Below are 22894 nucleotides of genomic sequence, written 5' to 3'. Positions count from 1 at the left end.
AACGACCAGTAATTTATTATTCAATGGCTTTTGTTACGGATTTGAAGTCCCTCAATTTAGAGGCCAGGGTTGTGTGGTGGTAAAAAATCTAGCATCTCTCTATTTGCAACGTGAGGTAGCTAAGAAAAAGATTTTAGAAGAATTAAGCTTAGGTAGAATAGCGGGCCCCTTCTCTTCTCCCCCATTTGCGAATTTTCGGATTTCTCCCCTGGGGATCGTTCCAAAGAAAGAGTCGGGGAGTTTCCGCATGATTCATCATTTATCTTACCCTTCCGGTTCTTCATTGAATGATGAAGTGGATAAATCCCTATGCTCGGTTTCTTATTCTTCGTTTGACTCCGCGGTTGATCTTCTTAAAAAATTTGGTAGGTTCTCTCTGATGGCTAAATCCGATATTAAGTCTGCATTTCGGTTGCTTCCTGTACACCCGTCAGGTTTCAATTCCCTGGGTTTTCATTTTGATAACCAGTTTTTCTTTGATATGTGTTTACCCATGGGTTTTTCCCTTTCCTGCTATTATTTTGAGAGTTTTTCTTCTTTTCTCCACTGGGTAGTTGAGCACAGCCTGCAGGATGCTGGAATTCTTCACTACCTGGATGATTTTTTATTTGTCGGACCTGCTTCATCCAATGCTTGTCTGGATACATTGAATTGTTTCATTGCCATGTGCGATAAATTTGGGGTTCCGTTAGCACATGACAAGACCTGCCTACCTACGACTGTGATCGATTTCTTGGGTATCACACTTGATTCGGTTGAAATGGAATGTAGACTTCCAGAGGATAAGATTAAAAAATTGCTGAATTCTCTGGATAAATTTTGGCCAGTAAGAAGGTAACTCTTAAAGACATGCAGTCCTTACTGGGCCTATTGAACTTCGCTCTACGTGTAATCCCGATGGGAAGAATTTTCTCTAGACGTCTTTACAACTCCACCGTAGGAGTTTCTTCTCCTAATTCACATATCAGAGTTTCTTCAGATTTGAGAGAAGATGCCAGGATTTGGCGTGCATTTATAGCAGGTTACAACGGCAAATCCTGTTGGCAATCTAATTTTGTTCTGGCCGATTCCCTCAATTTTGAGTTTTCTTGCGATCCTGTTATGGGTTTTGGTATCCTGTTTTCCCCTCATTGGGTGTCTCACAGATGGCCCGATTTTTGGGTTCATAACAATTTGACTGGTAATACTATGGTTTTGGAACTTTTTTCTATTTTTCGGGTCTTTATCTGTGGGGACACCTAATGAGAGATAATAGGATCATAATTTTGTCAAACAACAAAGGTGTTTTACTCGGGATTAACACACTTACTTCAAAAAATCTCTGGGCTATGAAAATTTTGAGACAATTAGTACTGTTATGCCTTAAATTGAATATTTGGCTGAAAGCCAAATTGGGTAGGAATAGGCTAGAATCTATCTCGGATTTTCTGTGCTACCAACAATGGGAAATTTTTCACCAACAGGTGCCTTCGGCAGATATGGATCCAACGCCTTACCCACAGGAGCTTTGGGACGTAATTTTGAACTAATTCCACATTTTATTGAAAGTTCTTTATCTCCAAGATCATGGGCTGATTATTCAGCCGCATGGCAGCAATGGATTAATTTTTGCGGTTTGAACAATTTTGATTATAGCCTTTCCAGCCCTATTTCCGGTTTAAGATTTGCCGAATTTCTTTGTAAAAAAGGGCTGTCTTACTCGGCGGTTGCAAAATCCTTGGCGGGGGTGTCTTTCTTTTTGAAATTGTTTGGTAAAGCTCCGTTGACAAGTTTGTTCCCTGTCAAACAGTTTTTGAAAGGGTTTAAACGATCCAATTTTAAGCCAGATACTAGGCGCCCGATTTCACTCCCGCTTTTAAGGAATCTTTGTATAGCCCTTCGAAGCTTTTGTAGTGATACAGTTGAGGCATCGTTTTTTTCTGCAGCATTTTCTTTAGCGTTTTTTGGAGCGTTAAGAGTAGGGGAATTGGTATCAGCTAAGAAAGATACCATATCGGGTTTAATGGTTTCCGATGTTTCTGTCTCGGATTCTCACTTATTTCTGTTTATAAGGAGATCCAAAACAGATCAATCAGGCAGAGGTTTCAGGATGAAACTTGATGCCTTGCCGGATAAAGAATTTTGCCCAGTTATAAATATTAAAAAATGGTTGAGTGTTAGGCCTATTATAACAGGACCTTTGTTTGTGCATTCGGACGGCAGCCCTGCAACCATTTTTCAGTTTAATGCAGTATTAAAGAAGTGTTTGCAGGTATTAAACAAGGATCATTTAAGATTTACCTCTCACTCTTTTCGAATAGGAGCAGCAACAGAAGCGGCTAGAGCTGGCTTACAGGATTCTCAGATTATGCGGCTGGGAAGATGGGAATCGGGTAGATTCAAGCTGTATGTGAGACACGATTTATATGATAACTAAGTTTGATTTTATTTTCAGGTTCCAAGATTGCATGGATCGTGGGACACTCATATGTGTTCTGGGCTCAGAAGAGAGCTAGGCTACGTTGTTATTCTGAGAACCTTTCTTTTAGCCACGATATCGTTCAAATTTTTTGGCACAGCGTAAGAGGAATGTCCTGGTATAATCTTCCAGCGGAGTTTAAAAAATGTTTTTCTAGGTTTCCTTCTCCGGACTTAGTAATCTTTCATCTAGGAGGAAATGATCTCGGGAAAACCAAAACATTGGAATTATTAGCTCTGCTTAGATCAGATTTTGTATTTTTCAAGCAGTTTTCTCCGTGCTCATCTTTTGTTTTTTCGGAGATCATTCCGAGGTTGCTATGGAATAGCGTTGAACTTTCATTTATAGAGAAGATTCGTAAGAGGGTCAACCGAGCTATGTCAAAATTCCTTCCCTTGCTTAACGGCTTTTCTTTCAGGCATGAAGACCTGGAAGGTTTTTTGCCGGGCCTTTACAGGCGTGATTTGGTTCACCTGTCGGAAATAGGATTAGATATTCTCAACTTAAATTTTCAAACGATAGTGGAAAGATGGCTGTGCGCTAGTGGAAGGGCCAGGCTTCTTTGAACCCTGGCGTGTGGAAAATCGCCCTTAGGGGTGGATTGGTGATTATAATGGTTAAAACTTATGGTTTATTCTAAGAAGTTAAATTTTAAGATCAATATGTATTTGATGGAAATTTTAAGTAACTCAAAAATAAATAACACGGCCATTTTTTCCACCTATTGTTTGTAGCGTGTAATTCTTTGTATGAATGGGCCTTGTGTGGCCATGTTAGCCCTCCCCCGTCAATAATATCAGAATTATAGGGGGGGTCTCATGGCCTCACAGGCCCTGAGGAAAAAGTATGGATCAATTTAATATTGTGGTTGATCATTTGTGGTATTTGAGGTAAGCTTTGGCGTTATCTCGCCAGAAGCAGTTTAATCTGGTTTTAGTTGGATATTGGCGCTCAAACAAGAGCTTCCTATTGGTCAGAACGGGCTTTGGCGTTTTTTTCAGAGATATAAAAAGCCCTGGAATTTGAATTTCACCTCAGACGTCGGTGAATTTGAAGAAACTGAAGATCCCGCCCTCCCTCCCTTTTGTTCAGTATTTACCCTGTCGTGTTAATTTTATTTGTGAGGAAAATCGCCCTTAGGGGTGGATTGGTGATTATAATGGTTAAAACTTATGGTTTATTCTAAGAAGTTAAATTTTAAGATCAATATGTATTTGATGGAAATTTTAAGTAACTCAAAAATAAATAACACGGCCATTTTTTCCACCTATTGTTTGTAGTGTGTAATTCTTTGTATGAATGGGCCTTGTGTGGCCATGCCAAGTGACCCGGGTTCTGGTTTAGGCAATACCATTCGTTGTGGCACAAGGCTTGTTGCAGCCTCAATGACTTTCAGGGTATGTGCAGACTATCAGGAACTGGCAGCGCTTTGGACACAGCTCATGTTCAATGCCAGCTATTTAACGCAGGTGATTCTCCATGTGATCACTGACCTATGCGGATTCACCGTGTCCAGTACATTGCATACAGGTGAAATGTATCTTGCGGATGCTCGCGTCTCCTCAAGAGAAATTGACATTCTGTGGTCTGGAGAGACTCCCGTCTCTGCGGGTAAGCGGCAGGCGTCTGTGGACGCAGAGTGGACTTAGGATTTCTGAATATCCCATCCACTATGCTTTAACATCTGGACACTGCGGGTTGGACGCTGCACAAGTATACAGCGTCCATCCCGCAGCGTTTACTGATCGTCTGCACATACCCTTAGGGTAGCCATCTCTAATAGACGGCACTAGAAGTTGGACTAGAAGTTGCATTTCGTGTCAGAAGTTGGATTGCTGGAATAACTGGTTACCGAGAAGAAAAGAATAACAGAGTGATCGGCTTTCAGGTTCTGGCAAGCTTTCTTATAACGCTACTGCAGATGTGGGGAGGGGGATAATAAAGGCAGCACAGTTGTCCAGCAGAACAATCTGCAAAAATAGTGAGAAAATCCCATGATGATACACACGTTACACACAACAGAATCAGCGCTTCATCTGAAAAATCAGATGTGTTGGAATGGGATGGATTCGATGGATGTAGTTACTCCATGTGACGGGGGATCCTGGTTACATACAGATATCACATACAATATGGAGGTAGTGACTGAGTGATGGTGGACCCTGGATACATCTCTGTTTATCGCAGGGATTCCTCCTGTCACCTGTACGAGTCTCCTCCCAGCGACGTGACGTCTTCTTCTCACCTGTACAGTAGGGAAACAGAAAGCGGTAGGTTCCCATGGCTGCTGTCACTTGTCTGCTGTCACCTGTATTCTGGACGTACATAGAAGATATCTGCACATCCTGAAAATGAAGAATTTTCTTTTCTGGAGATTGAGATATAAAAGACGAAACATGGGAAGACATGAGACAGAGCTACGAGCTGCAGAGAGAAAGACGACCGGGCAGGTGAGCATCTTCTACTGGGTGTACATACAGAATATCAGCGCTGAGGACATTTACATGATGGATAATAATTGGGTTTTATGTATTAAATTCTTATACCCAGGTTTATAGGAAGAGAAGAAAGACTCCAAATCGACACCAATTCTCCAGCCATGGACGTCAGACTGGTGGTCATCAGTGTTGTAGTTGTGGCAGTGACTGGACTTCCACACCAGAGACGCTGCCCAGTGTCTAGATATCAATCAGTATCATCCGCTGATATCAGGGTGATCCGACAACTGCAGAATGAACATGTAAGGAGAGAGGTTATGTTATATAGAGAGGAGTCAAATCATGGATGTACAGGTGGAAAAAAAATAAGGAATCGATCAATGGATCTTCTCCACTATGTATTATGTGGTGGCTCTCGTAACAGCCGCATCCATTGACTGATGACTTGAAGCATTGAATGTCGGTTCCTGACATTCACTCCCTCTGGATAATAGACTATACAGTAGATATTCTGGATGACGTCTCTTTCACTGAACATATAATATACGTTAGGTGCTTAAAAGCTACAACAAATACTTCTCTATCTGTCCACAGGAGAAGGACATGTCCACCAGTGCCATCAAATGCTACAGAAATATGATGAGACACAAGCCATCTGTATGTGACCTAATGGTAAGTACATAGTGGTCTCGTTCCTATTACTGACCCCCAACTCCACCAGAGACCCAAGAAATAACCATGTGACCCTCTAATTTTCTCCACAGCCCAGTGATCGTCTCATCTTGATCTTGGAACGAGTGTCACAAACACTTGATGTCCTGCAAAGCAAGTCCACGTCTGGTGCTACAGATGTCGGATCCCAGTCCCTCATGATCTTCCATAAACTGAGAGATGATCTCATGATTTGTGTAAGCTCCAATGTCCAATTCTTCCTAGAGTGTATGTATGAGACTTATCATCCATCACTTATCATCGTCCTTTTCTGTCCAGCAGAAAGAGTCAACAGGAATCAGTGAGACTCCGTCCGAGGAGCTGAAGCCTTGGCTGCACCATCTCCAGCACTTTAAGGACTTGGTAAGTGTCCTGCATGAGAAATGTGGATGTTCCATTTTTATTATGATAAGATTTATGCACTCGGGCAATATCAAATCCAGAAGATATGGGTTTCCAAGAAGAGCTAGAAGCCAATTGATTGATGGAGGAGGTAGCATGGAACTCGTTGAGAGTCAGGTGGTTTTCTACTTTTAGTGGAGTAGATAAGAGGCACCAGCGTAACTGCTTGTCTGTAATTGCCATTAGGTTGCACATATTGATGATCACTAATACAAATATTTTCCCATATAAATTGGGTTAAAAATACTGTATGTTCTAATGACGATAAGAGAACTTCTCATCATGGAGTTGGTGTGATATGAAGATTAGGAGAATTTTCATGACTTCAATTTGCATAATAAAAACTTTTTAAATTATTTTGTAGGCATCTCCACAATGTCTTCAGGATGCCATGTTACTCGGCCTCATCCCAATACTGGTGGAGGACGTTGGGTGTTGGGTTCATGGGCAGTAACTTAAAAAGAAGTTTAAAAGAATATCCACAAGTTTAGAAGATGCTCTTCAATTTCCGAATTTGAAGTCATGGTCCATCTTCCCTGAACATCACAAAATCCATTATCTTCATCCTGTAATTTAATGACCACCATCAAACATTGGAAGGAGAAAGAGTCATTCTCCATGTGTCAAAGTCCATACAGAAGAAGCTTCTCTTGAACTTCCTTAGATCCATCTATATTTTCTAGATATTCTATTTCTATTTTATATATTTATTGCATATTTGCATATTATATTGATATTATTTATTGCTTTGAAATGGATTTATTTGAATGTTTGTTTTTCGGAAATACTAAAATAAAATTTTCTGTTGCGAAGACCAATCTTCTAAATATTATTATTGGTGGTGCCTAAAGCTTATTTCCATTCCAGAGGACCTATAATGTGTTTCTCTAGTGTGTCTACATCCATGATCTTCTTCCTTTTTATTTTTCTCTTCCTCCAAATTCCTCAAAATATATTTGTCTTTCCCAATTAACTGAATCATCTATCATTACTACAAAAGCTTGACTTTGGTCAATGTGTTCCCAAAGTAGTCATTACGACTCATGTTCCTCTAGGTTTTTTTGGGGCATTCAAAGAAGTCTTCTCCAACATAGCACAGGCAGCATTACAGCTCGGTCCTATTTATTGCTTTTAGTTGCAGCACCAAGAAAAGCCGCTACTTTACCTACATAACTGGATTTCGTAGATAATGAAGGGATTGAGATGACCAAAGGCTGTGGAACCTCATTCTGATGCTCCATAAATTTTGCCTACAGCCACTTTTGGTTCCGCTGCGCAGCACGAGACCCGGTGACTCTGAAGAGCGGTGACATCAGTAACGTCACCGCTCTTCAGATATTCTTGGTCTTGCGCTGATCTCGGCGACTGAAGAGCAGTATTGTTACTACCGTCACCACTCTTCATAGTTGCTGGGTCTCGCCAGGTCTGGGCTAGTACTGGGGGTGTCTGATAGACACCTCTCCATTACTTACACCAGGGATTGATAGCAGCTGACATTACGCAGCTGACATCAACCCTAAAAATCATTACACATACCAGAATTAAATGCTCTGGCGGCTGGGAAAAGCAGTAGAGTTAGCACTATTCCCAGGCGTGGGGTGCTAACTACAACTGTCATCATCCTTAAAGAAAAGGAGTACCAGGAGAGCAACAGAATAGTGAAAAATTATTAATATTTTATTAATTCTCCAGCATAAGGTGCATAAATACATAAAATACAATTAGAAAAAGGGATGGTTAAAATAGAGTGAGTCTCTGCCGAAGCCCACACCACAGCCTCCCACATATATAATGATACTAGGAAAGCACACAATAGTACTTGCCGAATCACCACTGTGGGGGACACATGCACACACCACAGAAACAAATGGGGGTAATAAGGCACTGCTTACCACTAGGATGCAGGAGGGTGGTGTGGACCAGGCAGGAACCGATCCGTGGGAAGACCCCAACGTGCGTTTCGCAACGCGAATGCTTGGCTTTTTCAAGGGGAGGTGCCCCAGAGCTGATCAGGACCCTTCTAATAGTGCGGAGTCTAGACCATGTGATCGTATCACATGGGATACCCGGGCCAATAGCCGCCATGGATGCGGCGCATGCGCACCCGCGGCGCCCCATCCCACGTCAGTGTGTTGAGGAGAGCCATAAGATCAAATACTTAATTAACCTCAACACATAAGGTAATTGAGAGAAGCAACCTATAACATGTATTGTTTAACCTTACATAAGTTTTCCTCAGACAAAGTGAGACACTTAAGATGGCTGCCATCTCCTCTACCAGAGCCGTGTGCTCTGGTATCCAAGATAAACAATGAAGACACTGAAGATGGCCGCCATTTCCTGTTTCAGCATGCCGTGTGCTCTGGTATCCAAGATGACGCCCACCCTGATGACCTCATGGATCCACCCACAGCGACGCCCACCCTGATGACCTCACGGACCAACCCACCCTGATGACCTCATGGATCCGCCCATGGACTTGCTCATGCCCAACCCACTAACCAATGGAATACATCCGATCACTCCCATTTTAGAGCTAACCGAGCCCCCTTACAGGAGATATATAACATTGTGTTTGACTAATAAACTTCCCTTCTTGGAGCTGAGCCACACATTGATCAAGGAGAGTTACAGCTGACTGTGTCTGGTGTATTTCTTTAGTGCACATGATCAATATCCATTAGGCCAGGAGTAGGCAACTAGAGAATTGAACATTTTATTAATTGTTCAACCCTAATATTTGGCGCCCAACGTGGGGCCAGCAGAGGAGAGCCCTGAACCCTGAAAACCGGCGAGTGGAACGGCTGGATGCACTGAGTACCCCGAACCTGGAGACTGATCACCTCTTTAACAGAACACGGTAAGTCTGCTGATTTTTATAATCTGTAGTCTTTACCTGTTTCCTTCGGGGTATCCTGTGCAGATTGCCTGACCGTGTCCGGTTTTCTTGGTATCTGTAAGACGGCAGAAGGGTCTCTCCGCTGCTGGTCATTTAATTGCAAGAACCGTCACATGTTTTAGTTGCCTACTGCCTGTTACATGTTGTGAAGAGGGGAGATGACTGGTAGTTAAGAGAAGCATTGTGTAAGGACAGTCAAAGCAGGTTTCTAGGAAAGAAAAAGAAGCAAGTGTTTACAGAAGGAGAAGCATTGTGTTTGGAACAGGATGAGCAAGTTAAGCAATGTGTGTTAAAACAGGAAAAGCAGTTTTTTTTAGAGAAGGATAAGCAAGCAAGTGTAGAAAAAATAAAATATTTTTTGTCTGTGGTATACGGTTGTCGCCTGTGATAAGATTTTCAGTTCTGTACAAGAGAGACTAGGACCTGGAGTGAATTGACTCGGCCTAGGGGGGCCCGGTAAAGCTTGGAGCGAATTGGCTCAGTTCGGGCATAATAAATTGTGTAGCGGCTCATTGAAACTTGGAGCGAATTGGCTCAGTTCGAGCCAATTAAATTTATAGTTTTTCTTTTTTTTTTTTGCCCCGTGACATCGAGTGAGTTGACTCTGCACGGGGACCGGTAAGTTAGGGAGCAATTTGACAAAGTAGGGAATAATTGGTTTGTAAAGTACGGAGCACGGAAGTCAGACAGGGACCACGTGACAAGTAGCAATAAGAACTGAGTACTGCAGACTCAGTTCCCTTTAGAATCTCAGGTTTGAGTCATCTCCCCTGTCTTATTGTTTGTTTGGTGTTTGTTATCTTGATAGATAGATATATATATACTGTATATCTATAGAAAGATGGAGAAATTAATGCAGTTCTGCCGTATGGGCACTAAGCCAAATTCAGATGGCAAGTTAGACTCATGCACATTAGTGGAAATTGTGTGGAATGCCAGAAGGGGGGATGGTTACAGCCCCTGGAGTGGAAGATTATCTTAGAAAAAAAAAAAAAAAAGAGAAAAGAAAGAAAGAAAAGGTATCCTAGAAGATAATGGATTGTTGTCTACTGCTAGGGCAGGAGAAAGAGTCTCTGAAAGTCTGTATAGAGAAAATTGGATAGAGGAGGAAAGGAAAAAAAGAGGTAGAGTTTTGACTTATGTGTATTACAAAAATATATCCTGTGAGCGGCCACCACCGTATAATGGTGGCCCAGAGCCATGTGCTAAATGTAATGGCGGCCATTTTGTTGATGGCGAATGTGTTAAAGGTAATAGCAGCCAAAATGGTGGCCCAGAGCCATGTGTTAAATGTAATGGCGGCCATTTTGTTGGTGGTAAAAATAATTATGACGGCGGCCATTTTGTTGGTGGTAAAAATAATTCTGACGGCAGCCATGTTGTGGATGGCGAATGTGCTGCTCCTGGTGGTGAACATCTCAGATTAAGGCTACACGCCACATCACCAAATCCTTGTTACCCAGTAATGACCACTAACGGCCAATACTAAATTCCTTCGGGAAGTGAACAGGCTCTACCCATGTTTCCTATCTCAGTTGTTTCCAATGGGGCACCAACCCTTTCCCCTATCACTCCTGTTGTGAATCCAGCAGTCCTCCCACCTGGATCGTCCCCAGCACCTACCCTTTCTACTATCACTTCCAATGCCAATTTAGCCACACACCCACATGAGATGCTCCAAGCAGCGGCCTCTCCTCCCAATGCTTCCACAACAGCACTCTCATGCAGTCTACCTAACCCTATACCTGGTACCTCACAGGCTGTCTCGCAGCCAAGTGCACACCTGTATGGGACGGTGGCGACTGTATCAAGGGGGGGCTCAATGTGGGAGGGGGATACCAATAGCACAGGAAGCAGGGAGGGAATGTTGGCAACCTATTTTTGAAAAAGAACTTCCTGAGGGACCCTTGTTAGTGGTGGGAAAGGGTGACATAACAACAATGGAGACAGACGCTATTGTTAATGCTGCCAATTCTCGGTTAGAGCACAATGGAGGTGTAGCTAGAGCTATAGTGGAAGCGGGAGGGGCGACTATTCAAGCTGACAGTCAAATCATTGTTGAGTCACGTGGTCAGATAGCTGTTGGGGACATAGCGGTGACTAAAGCTGGCAATCTCCTGTGTAGAATGATCATACACACTGTGACCCCTACTTATGACCCTATTCATCCAGACGTTAGTGCTCAGCAACTTCATGCAGCAATAACTCGCATTAATGAGGACAGGACTGTTAAAAGCTTTTAAGACTGCCTGCGTCACCTGGAGCCCACACCATGATACTGGAGCTGCCCAAATAGAGCCCCTCATTCCAGGACTGTTACCTCCTCCGGGTCCTCATACACAAGGGACTACATCTGCACTCCCGGTGCCATCTCTACTCCCGCCTCAGGTGCCACCGCCAACAGTGCCAATGCTCATGTCTGAGGAGCCCGCCATCTATGTCAAGTTTACACCCCAGCAAGCTGCTACTCTTTTGAACCAAGTTCTAGATCCAGAAAAACAGCCGATGCCTTTCTACAGGAGCATGACGAGACATGGGACTCTGGTGTTGAGTTCTGCCAAGAACCTAAGACAAGGGCCTCGGATGAGTTGGCTGACCTATCAATTATTATTGTTGCCAAAGGTTTCCAGATGCCTCAAAGCTGATGCAGCCATTGTACGATGACCTCAAGACGTCAGCGTTTCCACTATGTACTAAATCCGTGGAAGCTTTCTACGCTCTTAAACAGGCCATACAGTCTGCACCAGCTCTTTGAATCCCAAATCCTGATATCATCTGAGGACATCCAGTTCTCTTAATGGCTCCACACGACATAATTGCTATTCTTGGAACCTAAACATCTGTTGGTGCAGCATCATATGAGACTCCAATGTTTGCTCTTGGTTCCGGACAATGTCACTCTTGTCCGCTGCAGCATCTTCAAACTGTCCACGCTGCTTCCTCTTTCCAGGGGGGATGTGGATGATACTGATGCTCTCGGAGAAGATGCCTCTACACACTCAGAGGATCATGACTGTCTTGAACAAATGCATGAAGAAGTAGCCTCCCAGAAAAAACGTGTCTGAAGACCCACTCCCACATGCTGACGTGACGTTCTTCACTGATGGTTCCAGATTTGCAGATGAAACAGGAAGGTTCCACATGGGATATGCCATGGTTACACATGACCAGGTCATCTCAGCCGGATCCCTACCACCGCACGTCTGCACAAGAAGCAGAACTTAAAGCTTTGACGCTGGCTTGTCAGGAAGCGACGGAGAAGGTGGTCAACATCTACACGGATTCAAGATACGCTTTTGGAGTGGCTCATGACTTCGGCAGTATCTGGGCAGCCAGAGGATACCTAACGTCCAGTGGAACTCCTGTAAAACATGCTGCTACGATGCAAGAACTTGTGGTCACTCTGGATCTACCTTCAAAGGTTGCAGTGATCAAGATCAAAGCTCACGGGAGACTGGATTCTCCAGAAGCAAGGGGAAACTACTTATTTGCTGACAAAACAGCAAAAACCTATGCTGTGGATCCATTTGGGAAAGAGAAAGCAGCGGTGTACGTGACACAAGACACTGAAGAAGGGACTAAAGGCTCTCTTATGAGGATCATCCATCTACATCAAGACATCAGATGATGAAAAGAACTCATGGCAAAAAGGAGGAGCTAAAAAAGGATGAAGATGGAGTCTGGAGGATGAACAAAAAGGTCTGTCTACCCCGTAATCTGTACCCCTCAGTGACAGAATGGGCACATGGTATCACCCACAGAGGCAAGAATCAGATGAATGACCCGATTTGGAAGACCTACATGGCAGTTGGGATCTCTACTGTCACCCAAAATTATTTCAAGTCCTGCCTTGTGTGTGCAGCATGCAATCCAGCACCACCTCAGAAAGTTACTCAGAAACATTTGGCTAAACCACTTTATCCCTTTCAGAGAATTCAGATTGACCACATTCGAATGCCAAAAGTAGGGAAGTACGAGTATGTACTGGTAGTGACTGACATGTTCTCAGGATGGCCCGAAGCCTATCCAGTAACCAACATGACCGCCAGAGTGACTGTTAAGAGACTGATGACTGAAGTAGTCTGCAGATATGGGGTCCCAGAGGTAATTGAGAGTGACCAAGGACCTGCGTTCACTGCAGCACTGACGAAGGAACTATGGACATTGGTGGGAGCTGATTTGGGTTTACATACTCCATATCACCCTCAGAGCAGTGGGGAAGTAGAAAGATTGAATGGCACCTTCAAAAATAAATTACTGAAAGCCAGTTAGGAGGTCAGACAGACATTTTGCCCGTTGACTTATACTCGGTCAGAAACAATCCAAGGGGTTCCACTAAACTCACACCATTCGAGATTCTTTTTGGGGGGCCTCCAAGATTGGGTCAATATTTTCCACAACAGCTAGCCTTGGGAAGTGATATTCTTGTAAATTATGTAATTGTTGTTACTAAAAAACTGTCAATAACACATGTACAAGTTTTATCATCCATTCCAGGTCCAGATTCCAGTGAAGGTACCCATACTTTCCAACCTGGTGATTACGTGCTGGTAAAGACGTTCATCAGAAGGACATCCCTGGAGTTGACATTTGAGGGTCCCTACCAAGTGCTCCTGACTACTCCTACTTCGGTCAGGGTTGCTGAGCGCCTCCTGGATCCATCCCTCACATTATAAACTTGTTAGACAGTTAGGGACAGAGTAGGATCTGACCTGCTTGTCAAAGTCCAGCTACAAAGGGAGGTTTTCCACAAGGGAAAATTTGTCTCAAACTGGTGAAAACTCCAATTCCCCCTCCCGGGCAAGACGGTCAGATCTAGGATGTGTACATCAGGGTGAGTCACATGTGTATTTTACTGTAAGTAACCATGGAGATGGGAGATTGGAGAGTAATAGATCCAGCAGGTAGGGAAGTCACGAGGACACTGGTAACGCGCTCCGATATACCTCCTCGGTATACCCATAATTAGTCACACATTCTCTGGTGTCTATAGCATCCATATTGTCATGAAGCCTCTGATGTCATAGTGACACTTAACATCGGTGGGTTAGGGAACCACGGTGGGATCAAGATAAAAGAAAAGGTTAATAAAGTATTTAGGGGGGACTGTTGAGGAGAGCCATAAGATCAAATACTTAATTAACCTCAACACATAAGGTAATTGAGAGAAGCAACCTATAACATGTATTGTTTAACCTTACATAAGTTTTCCTCAGACAAAGTGAGACACTTAAGATGGCTGCCATCTCCTCTACCAGAGCCGTGTGCTCTGGTATCCAAGATAAACAATGAAGACACTGAAGATGGCCGCCATTTCCTGTTTCAGCATGCCGTGTGCTCTGGTATCCAAGATGACGCCCACCCTGATGACCTCATGGATCCACCCACAGCGACGCCCACCCTGATGACCTCACGGACCAACCCACCCTGATGACCTCATGGATCCGCCCATGGACTTGCTCATGCCCAACCCACTAACCAATGGAATACATCCGATCACTCCCATTTTAGAGCTAACCGAGCCCCCTTACAGGAGATATATAACATTGTGTTTGACTAATAAACTTCCCTTCTTGGAGCTGAGCCACACATTGATCAAGGAGAGTTACAGCTGACTGTGTCTGGTGTATTTCTTTAGTGCACATGATCAATATCCATTAGGCCAGGAGTAGGCAACTAGAGAATTGAACATTTTATTAATTGTTCAACCCTAATAAGTGCCGGCGTCAGGTGTCACCACAGACACCGCCGGAGAATCCAGCGGCGCCTGCGCGAGACCGAGGAGACGCCGCTCCGAACAGGAACGAGTGGAGCCGCAAGCAGCGCATGCGCACCGCGGCGATACTGGACCATGGCAGGTAAATGTAGGAAGTGCATATATGTACCCATACATGTGTATATGCACATACACATATGCATAGAAACACCCGCAATATAAAATAACTGTAAGTAAAGAAGTAATACAAAAACAATAATAATGCGCATATACAGGTTACCAACTACAAAAAAAGCAGAGGAAAATGATTTTTTCCTATGTAATACATAGATGTCCTTGTCATATTGATATAGAAGATGCTTGTGGAGGTGGCAGCACATGTAGATATTACAGCATACGGCGCGATCCACATAAAAAAGATGTCCTGACAGCTGGAGCAGAACAAGAGTGCAAAAGTAACTAGAAAAATAACACAAAAGAAAAAATATTATTAGTGGGTAAAAACATATTAAAAAAACACACAGGAAGGGTCCCAAATAGGAGACCCACATTCACGGGGACCCAGAAACAGAAGGCTGGTACAGGGCGTATCAGGGAGTAATGTGTCTAAAAACAATATAAGAAGGAATGGACACGGGGCTAAAGCAAGGGGGTAATACTATATAATTTGTGGTTTAGCCCAAAAAAGAAGAGAAGCTAAGTGATTCATTGAGTCCATTAGGGGTCAGGGTGTTGAGGCGGACGATCCAGGCCGCCTCCCGTTGTGCCAATACTTTCTTATAATTTCCACCTCTGACCCCAAGATGGACACATTCTATCCCTCTAACCTGAAGAGACCCCGCATCACAATTATGAAACTGTTTGAAATGGCGGGGAAGTGTCTTCAGGTCAGAGTCATCAATAGTGGTACGTGCAGCACCTATTTCCCTGACATGTTCACGAACACGTATGCGAAGCTCTCTGGATGTGAGTCCCACGTATACCAGAGAGCATCCGCACGTCGCATAATACACGACATTAGACGTACCACATGTAATGTGTTGTCTGATGTCGTATGTCTTGGATCCGTCGGAAGATTTAAAAGATGCGATCCGTACCATGTTGGCGCATGCTAGGCAATGGCCGCACTTAAAAGACCCCAAGAGTGGGCCCCTAGTACTGAATGGATTTGAAATGGGGGGGACATAATGACTCCGAACCAGGAAATTACCAAGATTGGGAGATCTCCTGGCCGTCATTGATGGAAACTCCCCCAGTGCAGAGACTAGTGCCGGTTCTGTTAGCAAGATAGGCCAATGTTTGTTTAAGATTTGTCGAATTTTTGGCCATTCAGCCGGCCCATGAATTCCTCGAGCTGCTGCGCCGTTCCCCCCAAGAATAGAATATCGTCTATATAGCGCATCCAGCACAGCACATGGTCCGCGGACTGCGCGCCCCCGTCACAGCTCGAGGAATTCATGGGCCGGCTGAATAACAACAAGCTTAACATAAAACTAACGTATCAATTTGATGATCAAAGTATTGATTTTCTGGATGTCACGTTTGAGATAGACGACGCCCGTCAAATTCAGACGGACGTGTTCAGAAAATCTACATCTGTTAACGCTCTCCTACATGCCGGCTCAGCACATAATCACAGCACTATTGGGGCCGTCCCGGTTGGACAATTCTTGAGGATGAGGCGGATATGCTCCACGGATAACAGATTCTTCGCACAGGCGGATGATCTGAGGGAACGTTTTGAGGCACGCGGGTACAGTCGCAGGACTATTAGGCGGGGGTTCGAAAGGGCCAGAAGGACACCGCGGAGGGACTTACTGTACCCAAAAAATAACGCACGAGGCATGTGTACAAAAGCAGATAGAGTACGATTCATCACGACGTATAATCATTGATGACCACTATTGATGACTCTGACCTGAAGACACTTCCCCGCCATTTCAAACAGTTTCATAATTGTGATGCGGGGTCTCTTCAGGTTAGAGGGATAGAATGTGTCCATCTTGGGGTCAGAGGTGGAAATTATAAGAAAGTATTGGCACAACGGGAGGCGGCCTGGATCGTCCGCCTCAACACCCTGACCCCTAATGGACTCAATGAATCACTTAGCTTCTCTTCTTTTTTGGGCTAAACCACAAATTATATAGTATTACCCCCTTGCTTTAGCCCCGTGTCCATTCCTTCTTATATTGTTTTTAGACACATTACTCCCTGATACGCCCTGTACCAGCCTTCTGTTTCTGGGTCCCCGTGAATGTGGGTCTCCTATTTGGGACCCTTCCTGTGTGTTTTTTTAATATGTTTTTACCCACTAATAATATTTTTTCTTTTGTGTTATTTTTCTAGTTACTTTTGCACTCTTGTTCTGCTCCAGCTGTCAGGACATCTTTTTTATGTGGATCGCGCCGTATGCTGTAATATCTACATGTGCTGCCACCTCCACAAGCATCTTCTATATCAATATGACAAGGACATCTATGTATTATATAGGAAAAAATCATTTTCCTCTGCTTTTTTTGTAGTTGGTAACCTGTATATGCGCATTATTATTGTTTTTGTATTACTTCTTTACTTACAGTTATTTTATATTGCGGGTGTTTCTATGCATATGTGTATGTGCATATACACATGTGTGGGTACATATATGCACTTCCTACATTTACCTGCCATGGTCCAGTATCGCCGCGGTGCGCATGCGCTGCTTGCAGCTCCACTCGTTCCTGTTCGGAGCGGCGTCTCCTCGGTCTCGCGCAGGCGCCGCTGGATTCTCCGGCGGTGTCTGTGGTGACACCTGACGCCAGCACTGACGTGGGATGGGGCGCCGCGGGTGCGCATGCGCCGCATCCATGGCGGCTATTGGCCCGGGTATCCCATGTGATACGATCACATGGTCTAGACTCCGCACTATTAGAAGGGTCCTGATCAGCTCTGGGGCACCTCCCCTTGAAAAAGCCAAGCATTCGCGTTGCGAAACGCGCGTTGGGGTCTTCCCACGGATCGGTTCCTGCCTGGTCCACACCACCCTCCTGCATCCTAGTGGTAAGCAGTGCCTTATTACCCCCATTTGTTTCTGTGGTGTGTGCATGTGTCCCCCACAGTGGTGATTCGGCAAGTACTATTGTGTGCTTTCCTAGTATCATTATATATGTGGGAGGCTGTGGTGTGGGCTTCGGCAGAGACTCACTCTATTTTAACCATCCCTTTTTCTAATTGTATTTTATGTATTTATGCACCTTATGCTGGAGAATTAATAAAATATTAATAATTTTTCACTATTCTGTTGCTCTCCTGGTACTCCTTTTCTTTAATGATTTATATGGAGCGAGCCTGTTTTCTTGGTGGTGGGTTCTCTGAGCACTATTTAGTACTCTGATTGCCCTGCCTTGATTATGCCTTGTTTTGTTATTAATTAACTGTCATCATCCTTGCCTGGTCTCCCTGCGAAGCATTTCTGCTGTATTTACATGCGCTGATCTCAGGCCGCTAAACGAGTGTGATCGACAATAGTGAAGTCGTTCGCTTGTTTCCCGGCCTCTTTACACCAACTGAGAAAGAATGAAGGGAACAGAACAATCACACTTAGATCAATCTGTTCCCATACAGTATCATGTTATCAGCAGCACTTCTACAGTTTACACCGGCAATGTGCTGCTGAGAACAAGGATTTCTGTTCCCACATACATAAACAATCCAATCACTCGATGAATAGGCAGCATTTTGCTTGTTTAGTATAATACACCCCATAGTCCTCCATATATTATAATGTGCACCTCAGTCCTCCATATAGTATAATACACTCCTCAGTCCTCCATATAGTATAAAACACTCCTCATAGTGCTCCATATAGTATAATATACCGCCATTGTCATCCATGTAGTACAATTCACTTCCCATAGTATAATGCACCCCATAGTTCTTAATATAGTATAATGTATTCCCCATAGTCCTCGATACAGTATATTGCAGCCCACATATAGTATAATGATGCCACTCCAGAGTATAATGCAGCCACCCCACAGAATATATTGTAGCCCAGAGTATAATGTAACCCCCAGAGAATATAATGCAGCCCCCTCATATAGTATAATGCAGCCCCTGCATATATATGGTAGCCCCCTCATAGAGCATAATGCAGCCCCCCATAGAATATAATGTAGCCGCTCCATAGAATACAATGCAGCCCTCCTCATATAGAATAATGCAGCTCCCCATAGAATATAATGTAGCCCCCTCATAGAGTATGATGCAATTGCAGCGCCCCAGAGTACTGGTCGCTGCAGTACTGTCGCTCCGCCACTAAGGGGAGTGATGGTACGTCTGATTGCACTAAAGAAGTTCACCTGACCAGGTATCACAGTCACGCATTACACTTCACACTCCGGCCACCAGGGGGAGCAAAGGGTTCTATGTATTAGGCCACTACTCACACTCTGGTAAAACTGGGGGCTGGATAGGAAGTTAGGCAGAAGCTGACTGGGTTTTGCCCAGGTAACATCTAGTGAGAGAAGAGCGTTGCTTGGGAAGATCCAGGGGGGTCCCTGTCAGGGGTGGGATCCTGGCAGAGGCCTAGCGAAAAGGACAGATCGTTACGGAGCCGCGCCTGCACTTCATTGCGGCGGCATCTTAAGAAAGGACACGAAGCGAAGTATATTGTGGAGCAGTGAGAAACGAGATCACAGCACAAAGGCGATAGAACCAGTAGGAGTCGTGCCCCGAGATCGGCAACATCCTACTGAGGCGCGTAGCCGGTGGCCGGAACGCCGAGGAAGTATTGGGCTCTACGCATTACTTCAAACCAACGGCAGGGCAGTTAATTTTAGGTTGGCTGCCTCACCTTAATCACCTAATGAAGACAACGGAGGCAATTGTGGGAGAGGGGCGTCTCTAGGGTCCCTATCCTATAAAATAACTCCAGGCCTACCCTGTCATACGGGTGCGTCCTATCCATATCATCTGGGGGACGGAGAGAAAGAACAGAAACATACACGACAGTTGTGAGGACTATCCCGTGGTGCTCAGCAGGGAAGTACTACAACACCCAGGCGCTAGTAGGTAGGCACTGATTTCCACCTGCAAAGGGAACTCTGGATGCGCCTTCGGACTGGACGGTCTCAGCTAGCCCTGTTAACAGTGCTCTGGATTGCGGATGCCGAAGCCTTCAGTAAAGAGGTAAAGAGACTGCAACCCTGTGTCCTCGTTATTTACTGCGACCTACACCACCACCTACACCTTTTATTGGGTGCCCCTTAGCAGGACCACGGACCGGGTCGGGCCACCGTGACATCCCCAGAACCGAGACCCGGATTCGAGTACCCCGTCGTCCTGCATCTGGGGGCCGCTCCAACTTGGCGTCACGAACAGGATCTACTTAAGCCTGAAGAATCAGGTCATGTGTGCCTTGGAACTGTGACTGAATTGTGCTTGAACCGTGATTTATTGCAAAGACTGTGTATTGCTATTTGCCGCCAAGAGTTCCCGCCAAAATCGCCGCCATTGCAGTGCCACGAGGAGCGCAGAAGGGCGTGCCATGGGAGGAGACTATCAAAGCGGCGCCAAAAGTGGCGACCGCCCCCTCCGATTATTGCTGCAAGATGACGACCTGCCCCGAAGCAGAGGAGAACCGCCCTCTAATTTGCAACGGCGGGAGCCAAGACAAGAAGGAGCCCCACCCTGGGAAGATGGCGGAACCATGTGTGTGTGCAGCTGCCGACTGCGAAACAGCGAGGGTGATCAGCGAGTACCGGAACGACGACGAAGTGATCCAGGACTATCACCACTGACCGGAGGCGGATCCGAACCTGCCGCCGCTGGAGGATCCGGACCTCTTGGAGCCGCAGGCAGGGGAGTCGAGTCCACCTATCCCGAACACGGAGCCAGCAGATGTGAAGCAATGGAAGTCGGAGCCGTGCCGGGGAGACGCCTTGGAGGAACCGCGGTCTGAGCCGCTGCCGACTCCAATGTCCTCGTCAGTGGAACAGATCGGCATCGGTGGAACCACACCAGACGCAGGTATGGAAAGCGCCCCTGCCCCACCGACCAATCCTGCTCCCGTGACCGCTCCCCGTCCCGACAGTGACCGATTCCTCTCCGCCGAGTTGGTTGTGGTAACCCCCGATACTATGGAGAAGCTGGTGCCTCCGTTACCGACAACTATGGGAGAACCGCTAGATGTGAGCTCGGAGGGGGTGATCTTCCAATGGGATACCCCGAGGATTGGACCAGATGGGGCCAGACAGGAGGGCCTCAGCATTGCTGTGCTCACTTGGGAACAATATAAACAATGCCTAATTCTACACTGGAAAAACCAAAAAGAGACAGAACAAAGTGACCCACCGAAAGTACAAAACCCAAAGACTGCACGCGGTAAGAAGGACTTGGTAAAACAGGGGACTGTACTAGCCTTTCACCCGAAACAGGGTTGGGGCTCTATACAAGAACCGGGACTGCCGACTGAAATCTTCTTTACCAGCTACAATGTGAAGACCCCGTTCCGCAACAGATGCGACAATCCACTACTATGTAAAGGGGACCAGGTGACCTACACTCGCCATCGGAGTGCGCAAGGGTGGTGCGCTCGGAACGTCCAACGATGCGAGCCTGCAGTGGCGCCACCTGCTGCCCTGACTACGACTAACTCTGACCTGACGAATTCTACCACTATCACCACTGTGTGCGTAATTGCTGCTACTGAACTTGCAACCAAAGCTGACATTCGAATCCAGACACCGGGTGACCTGGCCGCACCTGAGAGACGAACCACTGATACTGACACCGCATCAGCCGAGAACAGGGAACCGGAGCTTCCCCGGTCAGGAAGTGTTCGCTACCGGCTGGTGTCTTGCAACCTACTATGAGGATAAACCTTGGAACAACGAAACTGTAAATAGTTAACTGTGTGTGTTTTCCTTGCTGCTAAAACCCGACCAGGGTTAGTTTTTAAAGGGATCCCTTCGTTTACCCGGGATCCCTAATGCTTTATGTTTGTTTTGCATCACCGTTTTAAAAGACTGCCGAATCATGGACGGTGAATGATTCACAAACTGTTCCTGTACATAGTTGCACCTTCTTAAAGGTGCCCCCTACTGGTTTTACAAAAAGGAGAACTTTTTGAAGAGACTGTTCCTGGATACAGCGCAGAAGCTCATGTTCACTGCAGACTTGCAACTTGAGAGTTGCACTACCTTAAAGAGACTTGAAATGTCCCTCTTAAAGGGGATGTTCACTGTTGCAATTAGTCAAGATATAATGTTGCTTTAAGAAAGTTGGAAAGTAATGATGTTTTACATAGTAGTATGTAGATAGAAAGATAGTGATAAGGAATAGAACTGTTGATAATGAATAAAAATTGAAGTTGAAGTGATTATCGGAACTAATGATAGAGAGCCAAGGAAAGATACAGTAAGCCCGTGGGGGTAGACGAGAGAGTCCTGCATAGGAGAAAGAGAGCTCAGGAAAATATTGATATGCACTTTTAGTCTTGTAGTATGCCTTTAGTGGGTACCTGCCTTACGCCCTTAAAGGAAAAGTTAAATTATTGTTCAGAATTTGCACTTAGTAGATAAAATGCCCGGCTGGGTAATAATGGTTATTTATAGTCAGTTATTTAATAAATGTTATTTAAAACCTTAAGCACTATGTAAATATGTTTCTGTTTGTAACGTTCAAGTGTTCTCACCTCCCATAAAGGGAAGCACTGTTAAATTTACTTGTTTATTGCATCTCAAAATTTTGCATGTCTTTTGCTAACATGTATTGTTGTTCTTCTTTCCCAGTCCGGGAGTACTGGATTTAACCGGGGGGGGGAGTGCAGCGCCCCAGAGTCCTGGTTGTTGCAGTACTGTCGCTCCGCCCTAAGGGGAGTGATGGTACGTCTGATTGCACTAAAGGAGTTCACCTGGCCAGGTATCACAGTCACGCATTACACTTCACATTCCGGCCACCAGGGGGAGCAAAGGGTTCTATGTATTAGGCCACTCCTCACACTCTGGTAAAACTGGGGGTTGGATAGGAAGTTAGGCAGAAGCTGACTGGGTTTTGCCCAGGTAACATCTAGTGAGAGAAGAGCGTTGCTTGGGAAGATCCAGGGGGGTCCCTGTCAGGGGTGGGATCCTGGCAGAGGCCTAGCAAAAAGGACAGATCGTTACGGAGCCGCGCCTGCACTTCATTGCGGCGGCATCTTAAGAAAGGACACGAAGCGAAGTATATTGTGGAGCAGTGAGAAACGAGATCACAGCGCAAAGGCGATAGAACCAGTAGGAGTCGTGCCCCGA

The 22894-nt window shown here is 45.2% G+C and overlaps 1 protein-coding gene across 1 annotated transcript in view; it reads left to right on the top strand.

Annotated features, from left to right (window-relative positions):
• Positions 1–6649, top strand: part of LOC143809434 (uncharacterized) — a 44143-nt gene extending 37494 nt beyond the window's left edge. Inside the window, exons 2-5 of the mRNA XM_077292504.1 lie at positions 5491–5568; positions 5661–5804; positions 5890–5970; positions 6374–6649. Coding sequence (XP_077148619.1) covers positions 5500–5568; positions 5661–5804; positions 5890–5970; positions 6374–6463 — 384 coding nt within the window. The 5' untranslated portion in view covers positions 5491–5499 and the 3' untranslated portion in view covers positions 6464–6649. The remainder of the gene's footprint in view (positions 1–5490; positions 5569–5660; positions 5805–5889; positions 5971–6373) is intronic.
• The last annotated feature ends 16245 nt before the right edge of the window (positions 6650–22894 follow it).

This window comes from Ranitomeya variabilis, chromosome 2 (assembly GCF_051348905.1).
Source record: "Ranitomeya variabilis isolate aRanVar5 chromosome 2, aRanVar5.hap1, whole genome shotgun sequence".
In the NCBI taxonomy this organism is placed as follows: domain Eukaryota; kingdom Metazoa; phylum Chordata; class Amphibia; order Anura; family Dendrobatidae; genus Ranitomeya; species Ranitomeya variabilis.
Note: the sequence above shows the minus strand (reverse complement) of the source record. Positions and strands in the feature narration are given on the sequence as shown.